The sequence below is a fragment of the Pongo pygmaeus genome, chromosome 16, assembly GCF_028885625.2.
Source record: "Pongo pygmaeus isolate AG05252 chromosome 16, NHGRI_mPonPyg2-v2.0_pri, whole genome shotgun sequence".
Taxonomy (NCBI): Eukaryota; Metazoa; Chordata; class Mammalia; order Primates; family Hominidae; genus Pongo; species Pongo pygmaeus.
In genome coordinates this window covers 87,087,026-87,106,837 of record NC_072389.2, presented here as the reverse complement: position 1 = coordinate 87,106,837, position 19,812 = coordinate 87,087,026, and the positions used below count along the sequence as shown (strand labels likewise).

Genomic DNA, 19,812 nt, shown 5'->3' with positions numbered 1-19,812 from the left:
AGGAGTTCCTTATATATTAACCAATTGACTTCTCTGCGACATCATCTCCCCATAGGAATTGAATCCAGTAATTTAGCCAGGCTCTCCTTACGCCAAGTCTTCAAGATAACTGAATTTATATTGAATTATTATCAAATATAGGAATACTTCTAAATAGCTGTTGTTCTTTTTTTTTTTTTTCTTTTGAGATAGGATCTTGCTCTGTTGCCCAAGGTGGAGTTCAGTGTCATTACCATAGCTCACTGTAACCTCTAACTCCTGGGCACAAGTGATCCTCCCACCTCAGCCTCCCAAGTAGCTAGGACTACAGGCATGTGCCGCCACACCTGGCTAATTTTTTTTATTTTTTGTAAAGACGGGTTCTCTCTATGTTGCACAGACTCATTTCAAATTCCCAAAGCCCTAGGAGTACAGGCATGAGCTACACCGGGGCCTACATAGTTGCTCTTAAAAACAAAGCTATTTTCTTTTGAAAAGCTACAGACAAATAAGGAGATGTTGAGTGTATTTACTAATGGAAAAAACAATGTCTCTATTATTTTTTGCCTTTGAAGGGATATTGGGGGAAAAAAATCTGCCAAAACCCATTAATCAGACTTCAGCTTTGTTCTCCTCAGGTTTAAGCCTTTGGGGGCTTTCACCAACTATAATTTCAGACTCACAAATGACCTCCTTCAATTACCTTGTACCCCTCACTCCCAGACTAACCTTGCTTTCCTGTCCTATATCTCCCCTGCTCAAAAATATGCAGTGGCTCCCAAATGCTCCATATATTAATATAGACTGCCACACTCTGACCCCTCTACCTCCTTCAATGTCTCATCTCCCTTATGACCCTCTCTGCAGTGGAAGCCTTAAAGGTAGGAACACATTTATTCCCCACTGGATCTCCAGTGTCTACCTCAAGACCTGGTATAAAATAGTCAATGATGTCTGCTGGATCTGGTTGAATGCAAAAAAGTCAACTGTATATGGGAAAGGAGTCAAATCCTCCTCCAGGTATGGAACCAAATGCAATAAAGATGAACTCACTTACTGACTGGGATGTACACATATTAAATTCATAGGAAGGCGGAGGGGGAGCAACAGAGGCCCTTTCACACATGGGCACCTACTGTTGCATAGCTAACATATCCCGTCCTCTGAGAAGCCCTCAAAGGTGAAGTTCTTGGAGCTAGGATGTGGCGAACCCTAGCCACTGGGCTCATTGGTTTCTTCCTTGCTCCTGCTGGCAGGAAGTTAAAGTTGCTCTTCAATCCCAAAGTTGTATTTGCTATCAGTTACCCAAGACTTGGGTGAGTGTGATAGAGACAAACAGCCTAGCAGATGACAGCACTGTAGATGGGTTGCAGCTATATCCACACAAAAACAACCTCCACTCAGGGACCAGACATTCCCAGATAACCACTTTTCACCTTTCCTGTGCACCTGGCTTTTCCTCCTGGGTTTGAATCTCAGCGAGGGGCAAGTGCCCCAGATCTGAGTGTCCACCTTCTCCTTCTCTCCTGGCCTTATACCCACCAAGCTATAGAGTCCTGTCTCTCTCTTTCTGGCCTCTCTCTAACCCATACCCTTTTCCCAGTGCTTCCTGACACTGCCTTAGTTCAAAGCCGCATCAGCTCATCCTCCCGTGCCTCCATAATCATCTTTTTAAAGTAAAATCGTGACACTTTCCTCCTCAAAGCCTTTCACAGGCTGACCATCACCCTCAAGATCAAATTCAAGTTCGATAATTGATACATGAAGCCAAGAGTGATATTCAAAATAGTTAACCACCTCTATAGTTTTTCTTGAGTATCACTGAACATGAGCCAAATAAAACAAACTCCAGTCACCATGCTGGGGTAGGGTCTTGCAGGCCCCACCATTGGGCTGAACATTAACCCTTTAGTTGCTGGTTGTAGGGAAGTCCAAGGGTTCCCAGGGAGGTGCCAGGGTTACAGAGGGCACTTTAGGGGCTTGAGTCAGTAGCTATTTTCCAACCAGGATGGAGGCATTTTCGTATTTTAACAGCCAGTATAGCCATGCTGAGTGTACCAGCATATAGTCCATTTTGAATGTCGCTTGCCAGCCCCCACTTCTCCCCAGGAGAGGTGTTGGCCCTTTGCAAACGCAGTCTCCTTTGCCTGGAATGCTCTTCCCATGTGTGTCCTTTCCAGCTCAAGTGTCATCTGAAGGCAGGCTTCCCTGGCCTCCGGGTATAAGTAATGTGGTCCTTCCACTGGGATTTCAGCATGCCCTATGCATAATCACACAGACGGTCTCCTCTTCCCTCTCTCTTGCATTTGCAGGGTCCTTACCTTGTTCCTCACTGTCAAATAATTCATAGACATTTGTTCAATTGAAAGAAAGTGAACCTTAGAGCTGGGAGGAGCCCATTGTCCATGACTCAGGACAAAGCTGTGCAGGCATCGTCGCAGCAACAGTGACTCAGTGGCATTTTCTGTATAATGAATGACTGCACACAGCACACAGGATGCTCTCCACAATTTGTGATTGTGCACCCTTCCCAATAAGCAATCCTTTTGGGTATTTGCTACACACATACATTTATATGTAATTCTATTAAGAAATTTTACTCATGTCCATTAAGCTAAAATGTCATGTACATTTAAAAACTAACATTTTGTCTCAAAAAAAAAAAAACTAGTATTTTGTCAAGTTGAAGTGTAAAAATAAAAAGATAAACTTTTATTAAAGGTAAAAAATAAAAACTATCTTGGATAGTATAAAGCACACACACATTAATGTGCTTTAAAAGATAAAATAATGATATATGAAGAGTTCTAAACTCTTCTTTTCACATCTCAATGAGCATCTCTGTACCCTACACTGGATGTCGCTGCAGAGGTGCTGTGTGCCAAAGTCACTGTACACAGGTCCACACAGCTGCTGCGTCCTGGAGAGCCAGTCTCCACCTGCCAATATCCTAAGTTTCCATCAAAGTCCAGCACAGATGCTAAAAGCAGATTATTAATATATCTGGAAGTCATGTTAGGGACCACGTATTCTAGTCTCTATAGGACACAAAAAAAGGAAAGAAAGAAAAGGAAGGAAAGAGAGAGAGAGATAAATACCCATTTTACAGCATCCTTTATAAATGGCAAATAAAAAACAGCTAGAAGTAGGTCTAGACCATTGGTCCTCAAATAGCAGACCCCTCCTAGGGACATTTAGCAATGTTTAGTGATGCTTTTTGTTGTCATGAGTGGAAGGGTGCTACTTCATCTAGTGAGCAGAGGCCAGGGATGCTGCCAAACATCTTATAATGCACAGGAAAGCAACCACAACGAAGAATTAGAAAAAAAAAATTAGATTAGAAGGCCCTTGTCCAGAAGAAGGGATAGAAGAATCTGACTTGGTTCTGCCTCAGCTCTGCTGTTTAGGAGCTGTGTCCCTGAACAAATCTCTAAGCCTGGCTCCTCTGTAAAAGTTACGGATCCATTCATCTGTTGACTGATTCATTCATTCACTTAACAGATATTTCCCAGGAAATAGAGATAAACAGCAAAGAACAAGACCTGGTCTAACCCCAGAGAGTAGTGAAAATCAAATAAGAAAATGAGTATAAAAGCTCTTTATAATTTTGAGGTACACAACAGACCCAAGGTAGAAATACTGATTTGTAAATAACACGAGGTGATGCATGTAAGTGCTCACTTTCTAGTATTTATTGTCTTTCATCTATTCTGAGAAGTACAGACTTTTCCATCTTTTAACGTCTCTGAACTCAGTCTGTGTACATTAAAATGAAGTGCTTCACAATCACCATCAGCCAGGCGGCAGTCACGCCCCCAGCAGTCACTGTAGTCAGTCACTGATTACCTGAGTGCAAACTTGGTTGGTGGCACTAATTCCTGGTTACACTAAAACTGAGACAGAATAGGGAATTAGGGTAACCAAGGGTTAAGGCATGGGCTCAGCAACATGGACTTCCACTCACCAAGGCTGACCTGGCTACAGGTCAAGTGCCCAATTTACCAGCAGCAGTGACCAACACTGAGCCCTTGATATGGCACCATTCCTTGGTTCTAGGCAAGATTAGGCAGCATAGAGGCCATATCCTCACTCCTGTGATAACAAGACAAGAAGTTCCTACTTCAGCCTCTAATTGGCTGCGGGCAGTCTCCACTTCCGCCTCTGATTGGTCATGGGCCAAGTCTCCACTTCAGCCTCTGATTGGTCGTGGGCCAATTATTCATAAGGTGTAACCCTCCAAAGGGCACCTAGCGGTGTTACCAAAATTCTTCTAGCTTAGTTTAAACCCTAACAAACATTGTATTTGGGGCTCTTGAGCCTCTTGCCCAAGCCTGCTTGTGCTTTATAGAGTGTACTTTCACTTAAATAAATCTGTGCTTGCATTGCTTATGGCGTTGCTTCATTCTTTTGTCGCTTTGTGCGTTTTGTGTTGCTCTGTTTGTGCACTTTGTTCAATTCTTTGTTCAACGTGCCAAGAACCTGGAAAACTCACAGTCAAGACTTTCCATCTGATGGAAACCTCTCAGTGTTCAGTCAAGAAGCCATTGGAGGATCACTTAGGAAAGGATCAAGAGCCCTGATGTTGTCTGAAGCTTTCCATGGATATCTTATGGTAGGAGCAAGAATGCACTGAAATTGGTTTAGATGCTTTCAGGTGGCTCACACCGTTAAAGAATGTCTTTCCCCAGCTGGAGCCCAAACCCATCTGGTCTCACCCCTTGGAGACACACAGGCAGACCTAACTCTCAGCTAAGCCAGAGGTTCTCAACCCAGACTGCACATTAAAATAAATTAGCAAGCTTTTGCATCACATGTTCTCACTTATTTGTGGGATCTAAAAATCAAAACAATTGAACTCATGGACACAGAGAGTAGAAGGATGGTTACCACAGTCTGGAAAGGGTACTAGGGACCTGACAGGGAGGTGGGGTTGGTTAATGGGCACAAAAAAAAAATAGTTACAAAGAATGAATAAGACCTACTCTTTGACAGCACAACAGGTGACTAGAGTCAATGATAACTTAATTGTACATTTAAAAATAACTAAATGAGTACAATTGGATTGTTTGTAACACACAGGATAAATGCTTGAGGGAACAGATACCCCATTCTCCATAATGTGATTATTTCACATTGCATGCCTGTATCAAAACATCTCATGGCCAGGTGCGGTGGCTCACGCCTGTAATCCTAGCACTTTGGGAGGCAGGCGGATTACCTGAGGTCAGGAGTTCGAGACCAGCCTGACCAACATGGAGAAATCCCGTCTCTACTAAAAATACAAAATTAGCCAGGCGTGGTGGTGCATGCCTGTAATCTCAGCTACTCGGGAGGCTGAGGCAGAAGAATCGCTTGAACCCAGGAGGCGGAGGTTGTGTTGAGCGTAGATTGTGCCATTGCACTCCACCCTGGGCAACAAGAGCAAAACTCCGTCTCAAAAAAAAAAAAAAAAATCAAAAAAAAAATCTCACGTACCGCATAATATATACACCTACCACGTAACCACAAAAATTAAACATTAAAAATGTTTTTAAAATTTTTAATTAAATTTAAATAAAATAGTGAGTTTTTAAAAATACTAATACCTGGGTTCCACTTCAAATAAAATAAGAAGCTCTGGGGTGGGCCCAAGCATCTGTGTTTTTTTTAATGTCCCACCCTAGAAATTCTGATTGAATGGTCCAGAGTGCAGCCTGGGCCGCGGGCTTTTTCAGTATTCTTCAGGAGATTCTAATGTGTAGCCAGAGAGACTTGCGAGAAATGCCTCCTCTGACCACCCTAAGGAACCACTGCTTCCTCCTCCACCTCCTAACACTGTGGGTCTCTGCCGTGGCTGCACGTGGGAACCATCTAAAGGACACTGACAAATCCCAATGTCCAGGCTGTACCCCAGACCATTCAATCAGAATTTCTGGGCTCAGACCAGGAATCAGTAATTGTTACAGTTCCCAGAGTGAATGCAATGCATAGCCAAGGCTGGAACCACTGCCCTAAATCCTGCAGTACTTGATGGAAAATGCTTGCCTTCTTGAAGAGGGTCAGTCTGCATTGACTGAAACTGCCATCTATTTAAAACACATTTACAGCCCACGTTCTACCTCTCAGTATACATATTTGTGAACCAGCCTAATAGTTTACCTGTATCTACAAGACCTGGAAACCCTACATCCCTTTATAATACCCTACACATCACAGGCACTCAATGAGGAATGAACAGATGAACAAATAAATGGAAGGACATACATTTATTTTGTCAGGAACTATCTAATCACATGGGTGCCACAACTAATGTGCCAGTTTCAAAGACAAGGTAGAGATTCTGCAGCTTAAAAATCATTACAAAATAATAGGTTACTGATCAGGTAGAGGTCCTGACCTCGAAAGCCAAAGGTAGAAACAAAAATAGGATGTTTTACAAAGGCGGAAATGTTTAATTCCAAGGTAAGGCCACAGCTCAGAGCTGTCAGTTTTTTGTGTTTTAGTACATTCAAGAGGGAAACTGTGGTACCAAAAATTCAGTATAGTTCCAACAGCTTTATTACATAGACATAACTTTAAAAAGTAACGCATTGTCCTTGTAGACAATGAAGGATATAAGTAGAGGAAGCTGAGTTCTTCAGAATTTGTTTATCAACAAAGGGCTATTGTTTGTCACTTTCAAATACTATTTATTCTCTAGAGCTGTTTTTCTTCAGCCCTAGACTCCCACCACAAATTCAATAATCTTAATGTAATCTTTAGTTTAATATAGCGCCCAGAGAGTTCCACATCTGATTCAAAAATAGCTTGAGGCATGACCAAGGTTGTTAATTTCTTTTAAAGCTACATTCGGTGAGAGTGGGACCAGGGAAAACATGCACGTGTCTGGCGTGTTACTGCGTGTCAAGGCCCATGGCCTGCTCCATGGCTCGAGTGTCCTCTGCGGGTGGTTTGGGCAGATCCAACATGGAGGACGAGGCATCCCTGGGATTCCCAGTAACCAACATCCAATGGTTCCTTGGTTTTTCAACTCTGTGTGAATCCAGGTATGTGTGAGCTACAACCTCAGCCTCCTTTCCAAAATAGGTGCTGGAGCAAGAGAGAATCAATTGTGGTTTGAAATTGAGTAACAACTCTCAATAAGCTGTTATTAATAATTTAATCTCAAAAGCACCTTAAGAAGCGGATTGCTAGATAAAGCCCTAGGGAATCTCTAAAATGGGACATGTTTGCAGGGAGGTTGCACCCTATTTGGGCAAAGATTAGGCCGGTAGGATCCCATTAGAACTAAAATCCTCTTGTAGGGGAAGGATTTGTATAAAAGAAGGGGCTCTAAGAGGATTTTTTACACCATCGAAGTTCTATGTGGCGGTATTTCATCAGCAAAGGACATTTTTTGTATGTGCAGCCATACACTGTCAATTGAGCTTCTTTGCTTATATTCATGGCCCCCAGCCCCAGTCACAGCATTTTGTTGTACCCTGAAATACAATACCTTACGAAAAGATGCCGGTGGGCTGCCAGTCCCCGATTTGTGTGACAGTGATTGATGAGAATTTTAGCATTTGCCTTAACAGATAAAGAAAATGTGTTATTAGCATTCTAAATTTTTTTTTTTTTTTTTGCTTTAGGGAAAAGCTTCCCTAAGGCAAAAATTTGGAATATACATTTATTTCAATTTCATAGAAAAAAATTATATATATTCACAGTCATGTGCCACTTCACAACATTTCATTTAGCAAAGGACCACCTATGCGACCATAAGACCCTATTTTTACTGTACCTTTTCTGTGTTTAGATGCACAAATACTTACCATTGTGTTACAGTTACCTACAGTATTCAGTATAGTAACATGCTGTACAGGTTTCTACACCTAGGAACACGAGGCTATCCCATGTAGCCTTGGTGTGTAGTAGGCTATGCCATCTAGGTTTGTGTAAGTACATTTATGATGTGTAAGTACATTTATGATGTGTAAATCAAAGAAAATGATTGAGGCGAGTCTCAATTATTTTAAGAGGTTTATTTGCCACGGTCAAGGATGCGCCCACCAAAAAGAACACAGACCAACAGGAAAAATCGGTGGTCCGTGCTTTTTCCCGAAGAGGGTCTGGGGACCTCAATATTTAAAGTGAAAAGAGCGGGTACTGGGGGGAAGAGGAAGAAAGAAAAAACAACAACAAAAAAAGGAGGGTAAATAAAAGAGGCAAGCAGTTGCATTCTTTTGAGTTTTCGGTCAGTGTTCAACAAACACACATTTTACATGTGAGAGGGCGTAAGAGTTACTTATGCATTCGTCTTGTGCTCGGTGAATCTGCATTTTTACATAAGATGAAATAAACATGGAGCAGAGGGAGCATTCATATATGCCTTTGTCTCAGGTGAGCGGAAGGATGACTTTTTAGTTCTGTCCTTTGTCCCATACCGTGAAGATAAGCTATCACTTTACATTGTCAGGGTAACATTCCACATAACTGTTTTAAGGTAAAGATCTTGGGGCCCATGAGGAATTTCCTTGTGGGCAAATTGTGAGGGATGTATGTAGCTTTAAAAATATATATATATATATATTTGTAGCTATCCTATTTAAGAGCAAAATGGGAGGCAGGTTTGCATGACCCCATTCCCAGCTTGACTTTCCCTTTGACATAGTGAGTTTAGGTCCCAAGATTCATTTTCCTTTCACAATGTCCACACAACGACAAAATCATTGTCAGGGTGACCACGATTGCCTAATGATGCACTTCTCAGAACTTATCCCCATCACTGAGTGACACATGACTATACATGTATTTATACACACACAGACACAGAAAAATTTAGATGCCAAACCATAATGGATGGATGAAATACATTATTGTAGATATCTGTATGATGAAATCATCACTCAAAGTTATATTGGAGAAGATCTTTGCCACACAAGATATGATCAATGGTGTTATTTACTGGAAAAAAAGAAGTATCTTCATGATGTCCTATCTTGTAAAAAGAAATGATAAGCAATGGCTTTCTCTGGAAATGGAACTACTGGTAATTTTCGTATTATTTTTGTGCTTTCCTGACTTTTCATAAGTGAACATATGTTTATAATCAGGAAAAATATATATTATTTCAAAATCCTGACTCATGTAAGTTAAAAGCTGTGTAAGAAAGAAAAACCAGCCCTGCCATCCAGGGGTTGGCCTGGCACTGACAAGTAGGCCTTAGTATTCTCCTGGGAACAGAATCAACTTCACAGAATGTCCACATCAGACAAGGCCACTCTGTGATCATGAGGGGTCAAAACAAAAACAAGAGCACTCTATAATCATATCTGAACACACACAAAACACAAACATTGGCTAAGCCACTAAATACCAAACACCGGCCTCTCCCAGCTAATATGAGCGACTGACTGCTGCTTCTTTACTAATGACAGCTTTGTCCTCACTCTAGTCTGGCCCTCCCTAGAGATAAGATTTATTGAGATAACCAATCATAGAATTATCCCCCACTTCCTGACAGCATCCAGTCCAGAGCAAAGCCTCACTTCTTGGGATTCTCTCCAACACCACCCAACCAAAGCCCAAATTCTATAAGCATCCTAACACCCTCTTTCATGCTTCCCCATTGTGTGTGTTCTCCCTCACTGCAAGAAGTAATCTACCCAACCTGTTAAGCCACAGTTGTTCCTGGCGGTCTCTCTAGCCAGAGGTTATTGACATGTGCAAGGTAGCTCAGACAGGTTTGGGGTTTCCCATTTGCAGAGGTGTAACCACGTCTCAATGAGGCCTGGGGAGACTTTCCTGAAGCCATAAGGTGAATTAGTAATGGAGAAAAGAACTCCTGGTGCCTGGAACACTGACTGCTCCCTTAACCTCTAAAAAAAGCCAGCAACAGTAACAATATAACAACAGTCATGACAAGAAGAAACACTTGTGGGTGGCTTCTAGGAACCAGGCACCTTTTGAATTAGCACTCTAAATGTACTAACCATTTAGTCTTCACAAAACCTCATGAAGTAGGTACTATTAACACCTGGAATTTAGATAGGGAAACTGAGGCACTGGCAGTTTAAATTGTGGAACTAGAAGGCAATTCTCAGAAGAGCAAAGCTTAGCAAAGGACATCTAAAGAGAACAATTTGTAAAGCCTGTTTCATTGTAGATAATATATATGTCCTCCATGCTTGGAGAAAGAACCTTGTGAAGTCAGGATCCACCTGGCAGAGGTGAGGGACAGGCATGCTGCATCGGGTGGACTCAGTGGCCTGCAACTGCGGCCACTTCCTGGTCAGTAGCAAGCGAATCCTGGCCATGCTTGCTACTAATTCCATACTCAACGCAGTGGCCATCAACACATCTTCATTCTGTCTGCTGGATGCCTTGTGAGCAGGAAAGCCTCTGGCCCTTGAAATAGGGAGGCCTACTCCATGCACACAAGACCTCCCACCTTCCCATCAGGACCACGCCTCAGGCTCCAGTCCCATGGGTCCCAGCATCCAGAGAAAATGTCGCACAGTGACAATGAGAATGATGCCGTCCTGCAGGACCACTGCATTGACTATGTGACTACGCTGCTGTCTCCTTGGCTTCTCCAAGACTCCCTAAGCTCTTTTTCTTTTTCTTTTTTTTTTTTTTTGAGACAGGGTCTCACTGTTGATCAGGCTGGAGTCCAATGGCACCATCACAGCTCACAGCAGCCTCGACCTCCCAGGCTCAGGTGATCCTCCCACCTCAGCCTCTCAAGTAGCTGGGACTACAGGTGCTCACCACCACACCTGCCTAATATTTATTTATTTATTCATTTATTCATTTACTTATTTATTTTGAGACAGAGTCTCACTCTGTCACCCAGGCTGGAGTGCAATGGTACAATCTTGGCTCACTGCAACCTCTGCCTCCTGGGTACAAAAGACTCTCATGCCTCAGCCACCTGAGTAGCTTGGATTACAGGTGTGTGCCACCACACCCGGCTAATTTTTGTATTTTTTGTAGAGACAGGGGTTTCGCCATGTTGCCCAGGCTGGTCTTGAACTCCTGGCCTCAAGAGATCCGCCCGCCTTAGCCTCCCAAAGTTTTGGGATTGCAGGCGTGAGCCACCACACCTGGGCTCAAACTCCTTAAAAATTAGTACTTAGAGGAGGCCTTAGCAAAAACAGTGCAAAGGAAGCAGTGTCACAACTCTTAAGATCGCACATCATTGGTTCTTAACCCGATGACAGGGGCAGGGCCTGAGCTTTTTAGAAAGTTCCTGAGGCGATTCTAATGTTTAGCAAGAGTTGAGAAACTCTAATGCAGGATGCTGCCATGGGGTAAATTGGTACCTCCCAAACTTGTGTTATAAATGGAAAAGAGAGAGAAAGTCATAAGGCATTTGAGCTATAAGTCTGTGTGTTATAAATGGAAAAAAAAAGACAGAAAAGAGTGATAAAGTCATAAGGCATTTGAGCTATAAGTCTGTGTTTTATAGACAGAAATAAATTGCATCCATTTCATAGCATAGGCACCCATGTCTTCCCGATGCTGCACTCACCGGGACAGGGAAGCCTTCATATTCCAGGCGTAACTGGGGGTCAGGGAAGGCAGCCTGCCAGCAGTTCATATGGGAGACCTCATCTGTTAGGTACACTTCCTGGAGCCAAGACCTCTTAGAAGATTTCAGGAGGGTCTTGTGGTCACTTGATAAATACAACTGAAAATGACAGTAAGCAGATGCACTAAGTCAGAGCTCTGTGAAAAGCTGGAGAATAAAGAAGCAATTGACTGGCTGGATGGCAACCACATTCAAAGCAGTTCTCAAAAACTCTGTTCTTACTGATTGTATGAGAAAGCATAATTTTCCTCTACCTTAGATATGCCATCTGGCATGCTGAGACCAAGACACACACACACACACCTACACACACTCACATCTCCAACTACTTTTCCTTCCTCTGAATACCAAACTCAATCTTCCTCTCTCCTTCCTACTCCCTGTCCCCTGTTCCCCTTCAGGATATAGGAACTGGACCAATGGGGTTTTTTTTTGTTTTGTTTTGTTTTGAGACAGGGTCTCATTCTGTTGCCCAGGCTGGAGCACAGTGGCAATCATGGTTCACTGCAGCCTCCAACTCCTGGGCTCAAGTGCTCCTCCCACTTCAGCCTCCTGAGTAGCTGGGACTGCAGGTGCACACGGTCATGCCCAGCTGATTTTTTTTTTTTTTATTTTTTGTAGAGATAGGATCCCACTGTTTCCCAAGCTGGTCTTGAACTCCTGGTCTCAAGCAATCCTCCCACCTCGGCCTCCCAAAGTGCTGGGTTTATAGGTGTGAACGACCATGCCCAGCCATGGACTAATATTTTATTTAATATAAATGATGTTGCATTAAACTCATCACATGAAATGAATTATTCTTCAGATCAATATCCTCACAGCTGATATTCATTTGTGAGCCTTCAAGGTGACCCACACCCCTCTGGAATTGATGTCCATGCTGGAAATTTATGTCGGCTCTCTGGCTGCCTGTAACCTTGCCAAGAAACAACCCCCATCCTGCTGAAAAGTCCAAAATGTTAGTCCTTTGCTAGTTCTTCACTGGTTCAGCCCCGCCCTGAATGTAGAGGTAGTTTCTGCATATTTTGACAGGTTTCTAATAAGCACCTTTCCCATGCAAGGCTGTGCTGTGAGGCACTGTGGGGAAGGCAGAGATGAGTTACTATCCTCATGAGGTTCTGCACCTAGCAGAAGAGGTGATTGAGCACAGAAATGGGAAGCACCTGCATGCACCTTTCTGGTTAGGGAGGTCCAGCAGATTTGCAATGAGCTGTGAGAGGCAGAGGTAGGAACATAGTGCTTTCCTGGGGGATCAAAAGAGGGTCTGAGGAGGAGGCTGGAAAGCCAGAGAGGGTGAACACAGACAGGGTGAGGATGTATCACAGAGGGCCTCAAATGCCACAGCAAATAACCAGAACTTCATTCAAAGGGCAATGGGGAGCCACTGCTGACTCCAGTGAGGATGGGGGTGACCAGACCTGTGCTTATAAAAGATCAACCTGAAAAACAAATAATAATAAATTTTAAAAATTAAAATTAAAATTAAAAAAAAAGATCAACCTGGCAGCACCCTGTCTAGTATGGTCTGAAGTCAGGATAGACTAAAAGGGCAAAACAATGGGGCCTGGGTTGCTAAGGGGCTGCACTGGGCATGAGAAACAGGCCAAAGTGCAGTAGGAAGGGAGAACAGTGCCTAGGAACAGAGGAAGAGACCTGGTAATCAGCTGGATGTGGGTGGGGAAGGGAGATGGGCCCAAGGTAGATTCGCCATTGGCCCTGGATAATGGTGCCTTTCAGAGCAACAAGAAAACCGGAACTTAAAAAGGCAAATAAGACCAGGCACAGTGGCTTATGCCTGTAATCCCAGCACTTTGGGAGGCTGAGGCAGGAGGATCACTTGAGGTCAGGAGTTCGAGAGAGTGTGGCCAACATGGTGAAACCCTGTCTCTACTAAAAATACAAAACTTAGTCAGGTGTGGTGGCAGGCGCCTGTAATCCCAGCTACGCAGGAAGCTGAGGCATGAGAATTGCTTGAACCCGGGAGGCAGAGGCTGCAGTGAGCCGAGATCACACCACTGTGCTCCAGCCTAGGCGACAGAGTGAGACTCTGACTTAAAAAAAAAAAAAGAAAAAAAAAGGCAAATAATATCTGTCTCAAACCACAAACTGCTTTGTTCACCTAAAGTAAAACAGTAATAAAATCAGGAACTAACCCAGTAGGCCACTATTTCACCAACGCTTCTATGAATGCCACAGAAGGGCTTGCTAATTCAAAGACAAGAAACCAAAATTCGAGGTATAAGAATTGGAGAAGAGAGAAAATTGTCATCATTTGAAGATTAAATGACTGTCTGCCTAGAAAACATAAAAGAATCACTGAAAAAACTATAGAATTAATAAGAGTAGGTGATTTCATCAAAGGTGAATATAAAAATCAATAGCCTTCTCATATTTTTATAGGAGAAATTATCCTTTATTCTATCAAATGTTCTATCCTTATTCTATCAAGAGGAACGCTCTACAGTAGCATCTGAAAATACAAGATGCCAAGGAAAAACCCTTAACAAAATTGTTGTCAAGTCCATGTAAAGAAAACCACAAAATCTTACTGGGTGATAGAAAATTTTGCTGAGAGAATAAATGGAGAGACATCTCAGAAGAATAAATATGGAAAAGTTACTAAATATGTGAATTTACTTAATTTTACAATGCCAATCAAAATATAATACCAAGTAATCTTTTCTCCACAGGGGCAGAGGGACTTGAAAAAAATAACCATTACATTTAACTGAGAAATTAATTCCTAACAAAATTCAGACAAAGAAGTGTAATGAGAGGCAACTAGCCCTATGAGCTGTCAAGGTCACAGGGCTATGAGCCCTATCATAAAGCTCTAATAATTAAGACACTATAGTCCTAGAATAAAAATAGACAACTGGGCTGGGTGCAGTGGCTCATGCCTGTAATCCCAGCACTTTGGGAGGCGGAGGCAGGAGGATCACTTGAACTCAGGAGTTCAAGACCAGCCTGGCCAACATGGCGAAACTCCGTCTCTACAAAAATGAATAAATAAATAATATATAAATTTTAAAAACTTAGCCAGGTATAATGGTGTGCACCTGTGGTCCCAGCTACTCAGGAGGCTGAGGCAGGACAATTGCTTGAGCCTGGGAGGTGGAAGCTGCAGTGAACCATGTTTGCGACACTGCACTCCAGCCTAAGTGACAGAGTGAGACCCTGTCTCAAAAAAAAAAAGAAAAAAAAAAGAGACAACTAGGGTTTAATGGATCAAAATAGAAAGCTCAGAAGCACAGGGTAGTATATACAGTAATTTAATATATGCTAAGGGAAATGTCATACACCTGTAGAGAAAGGAATAATCATTCAAGAGATAATAGATAAAACTGACCAGTCATCTGGGACAAAATGAGATATTCACATAAAACCCTTTATCAAAATAAGTCCCAAGTTGATTAAATAATAAATGTAAGCAAAAGTCAAATTGCAAACATCTAGAAGCTAATTCAAGTTTTTCTTTTTATCAGATCTCTGAAGCAGTCTTTAAAACTTAAAAGCAATGGAAGGAATTACAAAGAAAAACACTGATACATTTTACTCAAAAATATAATATTAGAACAACTACAACTTAAAAGCCAAGCAACAAATGGAAATATTAGCAAGACATATGACAAAATTTACTAATCACTGGTATATAAACCCAAATCAATACAAAGGCAAAAAACAGATGATTTGCAGGAGAGAGGAGAGGGAGGGAGAAAGAAAAAAGAAGCGAGAGAGAAAAGAAGAAATAAGGGAAAGAGATAAGGCAAACTTAAAATACAGGAGAAATTACAAGTAGTACAACATTTACATATCATTTTTTATTTTCTTTTTGTTTGCTTGTCAAATTAGCAAAGTTTTACATTATGATATTTAATACAATCAATGAAGCAGTAGATGATCATTCTTATTGTTGCTGAGAGTGCAAATTGCTACAGCCCATTACAAAAAGAACTCTTCATATGTATCAATACTTTTAAATGTGTTTATATTCTTTGACTCAGTAATTCTTTGCCCAAAAATCTATCCTAAAGGTAGAATTCCTAATGTGAAGTTTGAGAGGGGAAGCTTTAAGCATTTATACACAAATGCACACTGGAACTTTACATATAAGAGAGAAATACTGGATCAAACCCAACTGCCCAAAAGTAGAAGAAAGGCTAGGTAAATTATGATACCGCCACACAATTATATCTTATGCTCTCCTTAAATGCTTTTGTCATTTTAAAAAGCTTTAAAAATGCTATTTTAGAAAGAATAACCTATCTGTATATTTATCTAAGTTTAAGAAAAAATACATAGGAAAGTAAAAATAAGCCAAAATGTTAATGGTGCTAATCTCTGGTTAAGAAATGGTAATTTACTCCCTTTTTTCAATAAGTCAATATTTATCAGGCTGCAACTTACCATCTGTGGGGTGTCAGAGTTTAATTGGTAGCATTGTTTCTTCTTCTTCTTTTTATTATTTTTATTTTTTGACACAGGGTCTCTTTCTGTCACCCAGGCTGGAGTACAGTGGTGCAAACTCTACAGTTTCTACCTTCTGGCTTAAGCACTCCTCCCACCTCAGCCTCATGAGTATGTGGCCACCATACCTGGCCAATTTTTTAAAAATTTTTTGTTGAGATGAGGTCTCGCTATGTTGCCAAGGCTGGTCTACAACTCCTGGCCTCAAGTGATCCTCTTGCCTTGGTCTCCCAAAGTGCTGAGATTACAGGCATGAGCCACTGCACCCAGCAGGCAGCACTGCGTTTTCTTAGTGGTATCAAAAATAATAATAATAACGCTACATCATATAGTAAATGAATTATTAATTCAATAAAAAATGTGATATAGTACTAGCTCTGCTACTTGCTAGCTGAGTGACTTGAGTCAGAAATCACTTAACCTCTTAGTGCCTCAGTTTTTCCATCAGTAAATTTAAGGTAAAATAGTCCCTACCTCAAAGGCATGTTTAGGGGATTAGGAGAGTTGAAATATGTGAAGCAGTTACAACACTGCCTGGCATGTAGTAAGGTAGATTAATACTCACCATCTTATAGATGAGAAACAGGCCCAAAAAGCATTAAATAACTTACCCAAATTCCCATCCCATAGGTACGCATCTGAAATTCAAACCCAAATCTATCTGGTTCTATTATACTTCCTAATCCCCAAGGCTCCCTGATTTATGCAAATTTAAGCATCTCATATTGTCCTTACTCCCATACTAGGCAAAAGTCTGATCATCAAAAGTTTAAATAAAAAAGTTGTCAGATAATATGCCTTGCTAGCATTGGCAACATTTGACAGGTATCAGATGGTTATTGATGAATTCAATCAGTTAATTTACAGGTGGAAGTGGTATAAACTTTTGCTTTTTGCCAGCTGTATTGTGAAATGGTTTTCCTCCCTTACTCTTTAGCTTTCAAGGGTGTAGTTTTTGTAATTCGGGAAGTTAAAAGGAAAGACTGGCTTGGCCCAAAACTGCCTGTGAAAAGCTGCAAGCTGACACCAGAAATGACTGATCCAAAGTAGATATGCAAAGTGATAACTCACCATTTTGTTGTCAAATCCTCCTGTTATCCCCAGGCAAAAGTCCTGCCCATATCTAAGGACTTGACCAGTGGCATCTCTGTGTACACTGTCAGTGGACAATAAGTATAATGTAAATGTAAACTCTCTGTATTAGAATCATTCTATGACTCTATTTTTTATGCATGCAATTTTGTTTGTAATCAGTTTTTTTGATAATTTATATTCACATACTGTAACTGAATTAAATAATTAAATAAAAGGTGTTTTCTTTTGGTCTTAAAATCCAGCTAGCACCCTACTACCTGCCCTGCACCATAGCTAGCACACAAAGCATCCCCACTTTGTGAGCCTCTGGTTAGAGTAAACTAAGCACGTCTTGCTAATGTATACTAAGGAATTCTGGTCAAGTGCATTGACATCTTCAGAGAGAACCAAGGTAACACATTTGTAGACATTTAATACAGTTCCCTCTTAATCCTTCAGGAAACAGAGGTTGTGATCAATTTTTAGTTGCCTTAACATATGTATTCAAAGGAAATCTAAATTAGAACTTGAAGATCTGTCTATATATTCTCTTTTTCCCCCAGGCTGGAGTTCAGTGGTGCAATCTTGGCTCGCTGCAACCTCCACCTCCCAGGTTCAAGTGATTCTCATGCTTCAGTGACATGAGTAGCTAGAATTACAGGAGCCTGCCACCATGCCCAACTCATTTTTTGTATTTTTTGTAGAAATGGTGTTTCAACATGTTGGCCAGGCTGGTCTTGAACTCCTGACCTCAGGTGATCTGCCTGCCTTGACTTCCCAAAGTGTTGGGATTACAGGCATGAGCCACTGCACCTGGCCCGGGTCTATATATTCTTGCAATGCTTACATTGCTGTCATACGAATTAGTAATAGTTTTAAATTGTGATCATGTATCTATTTCTTCTCTAAGGATTTAATTGTTCATTTTCAAAATCTCTTCAAGTACATTTTTAACGGACAGTTAATTTTAAAAGAGCAAATCCCATCTAGTGCTACGTTGTATTAAACTGTATGTTTTTATTGTAAAAAAATAACATAGCCATATTAAGAACAATGAAAACACTCAAATGAGCTCAAAGTGTTCCAAAATGTTATAGGGAAAACCCACTTTACTTCCAGGCAGAATATGGATTTAATTCCCTGGATCCTATATTCATGATTTAAGCATTTTGAATTGAATACAATTATCCTGCTGTCCAAGGTAAAAAGGGATTGTAAAGTTCCCTTGACAATAATTCTCAAGGTAAGCAAAGCAAGATGAAAATCACGAAAAATGTTCACAAAACCTTTCCCTCCACTCAGTGGTTCCAATACCCAGGAATCTTTAAGCTACAAGTGAAACATATTTATGATGAAAATGAACTGAAAATTAAAGTCTCTTTACCTCAAAATGATAAAAGTGTTTCTGCCAATTGGGATCTTGGCTTGAACTGCGCTCAGGCCACAGGGTACCTCTAATTCATCTTTCAGATGGGACTGAATTTCATCTGGAGTCATACACAGGCTCAGGTCCCCACCCAGAAACACATCAGCTTCTGTGTCAGGATCATCAGGATTCACAAGCATCACTTTGTCACCGTAATGAATATAACCATCTTCAGTTATGGAAAGTTGCATCTACAATTTTAACAGTAGTTTATTACATAAACCATGAAATTCCTCAACAGTCACTGCCAAGGCAATTTTCTTCCTTCTCAGACTAGTACACATTTCATTCAGGATTTCACTTGGATTCCCTCTAACCTTTAGTTCCTTCTTCCTTTCCCTTCCCCTTTGCCAAGGCAAAGCTCCCAATAATCCCAAATGAAGTCAAATAAAGCTGGTGAAAATCACATGGATTTACTCATTATTCTAGAAATTCAGCATTCATTGAAAAATTTGTTGATTACCAACTAAGGGGCATTTTACTTATTTACATATTAACTCATTTATTTCTTTATTTGTAAAATGCAGGTAAACATGATTTAGGGCAGACTTTGTTTATGTTTCTAAAATCTTAGAAGAATTTAAAACATTGCAAATTTTGTTTTTTAAAACTGTTATTTTCCAAATGGTAACTCAGTAATGAAATTTTTTTCTTGCTTAACATATACTCACACCAAGTTCAACAGAATTTTGAAAACAATGTCTGAATTTAAAGTTACTGGTTTCAATAAACATACGTGTGCATGTATCTTTATAGCAGCATGTTTTATAATCCTTTGGGTATATACCCAGTAATGGGATGGCTGGGTCAAATGGTATTTCTAGTTCTAGATCCCTGAGGAATCGCCACACTGACTTCCACAATGGTTGAACTAGTTTACAGTCCCACCAACTGCAGCACTATTCACAATAGCAAAGACTTGGAACCAACCTAAATGTCCAACAATGACAGACTGGATTAAGAAAATATACACCATGGAATACTATATAACCATAAAAAATGATGAGTTCATGTCCTTTGTAGGGACATGGATGAAGCTGGAAACCATCATTCTGAGCAAACTATCGCAGGGACAGAAAACCAGACACTGCATGTTCTCACTCATAGGTGGGAATTGAACAATGAGAACACATGGACACAGGAAGGGGAACATTGCACACCGGGGCCTGTTGTGGGGTGGGGAGCGGGGGAGGGATAGCATTAGGAGATATACCTAGTGTTAAATGACGAGTTAATGGGTGCAGCACACCAACATGGCACATGTATACATATGTAACAAACCTGCACGTTGTGCACATGTACCCTAAAACTT

At 41.1% G+C, this 19,812-nt stretch overlaps 1 protein-coding gene across 3 annotated transcripts in view; it reads right to left on the bottom strand.

Annotated features, from left to right (window-relative positions):
* Nucleotides 1-6,205: 6,205 nt before the first annotated feature.
* CFAP161 (cilia and flagella associated protein 161) overlaps nt 6,206-19,812 on the bottom strand; it is a 50,295-nt gene continuing 36,688 nt past the window's right edge. The window contains exons 3-7 of one of the 3 annotated variants that reach the window (XM_054450798.1): nt 18,459-18,691; nt 17,072-17,156; nt 11,474-11,632; nt 7,454-7,527; nt 6,206-7,047 (exon numbers count right to left, since the gene is read on the bottom strand). In XM_054450798.1, coding sequence (XP_054306773.1) covers nt 6,852-7,047; nt 7,454-7,527; nt 11,474-11,632; nt 17,072-17,156; nt 18,459-18,691 — 747 coding nt within the window. In that variant the 3' untranslated portion in view covers nt 6,206-6,851. The remainder of the gene's footprint in view (nt 7,048-7,453; nt 7,528-11,473; nt 11,633-17,071; nt 17,157-18,458; nt 18,692-19,812) is intronic. The other 2 variants (XM_054450799.1, XM_063652444.1) reach the window with 2 other exon arrangements.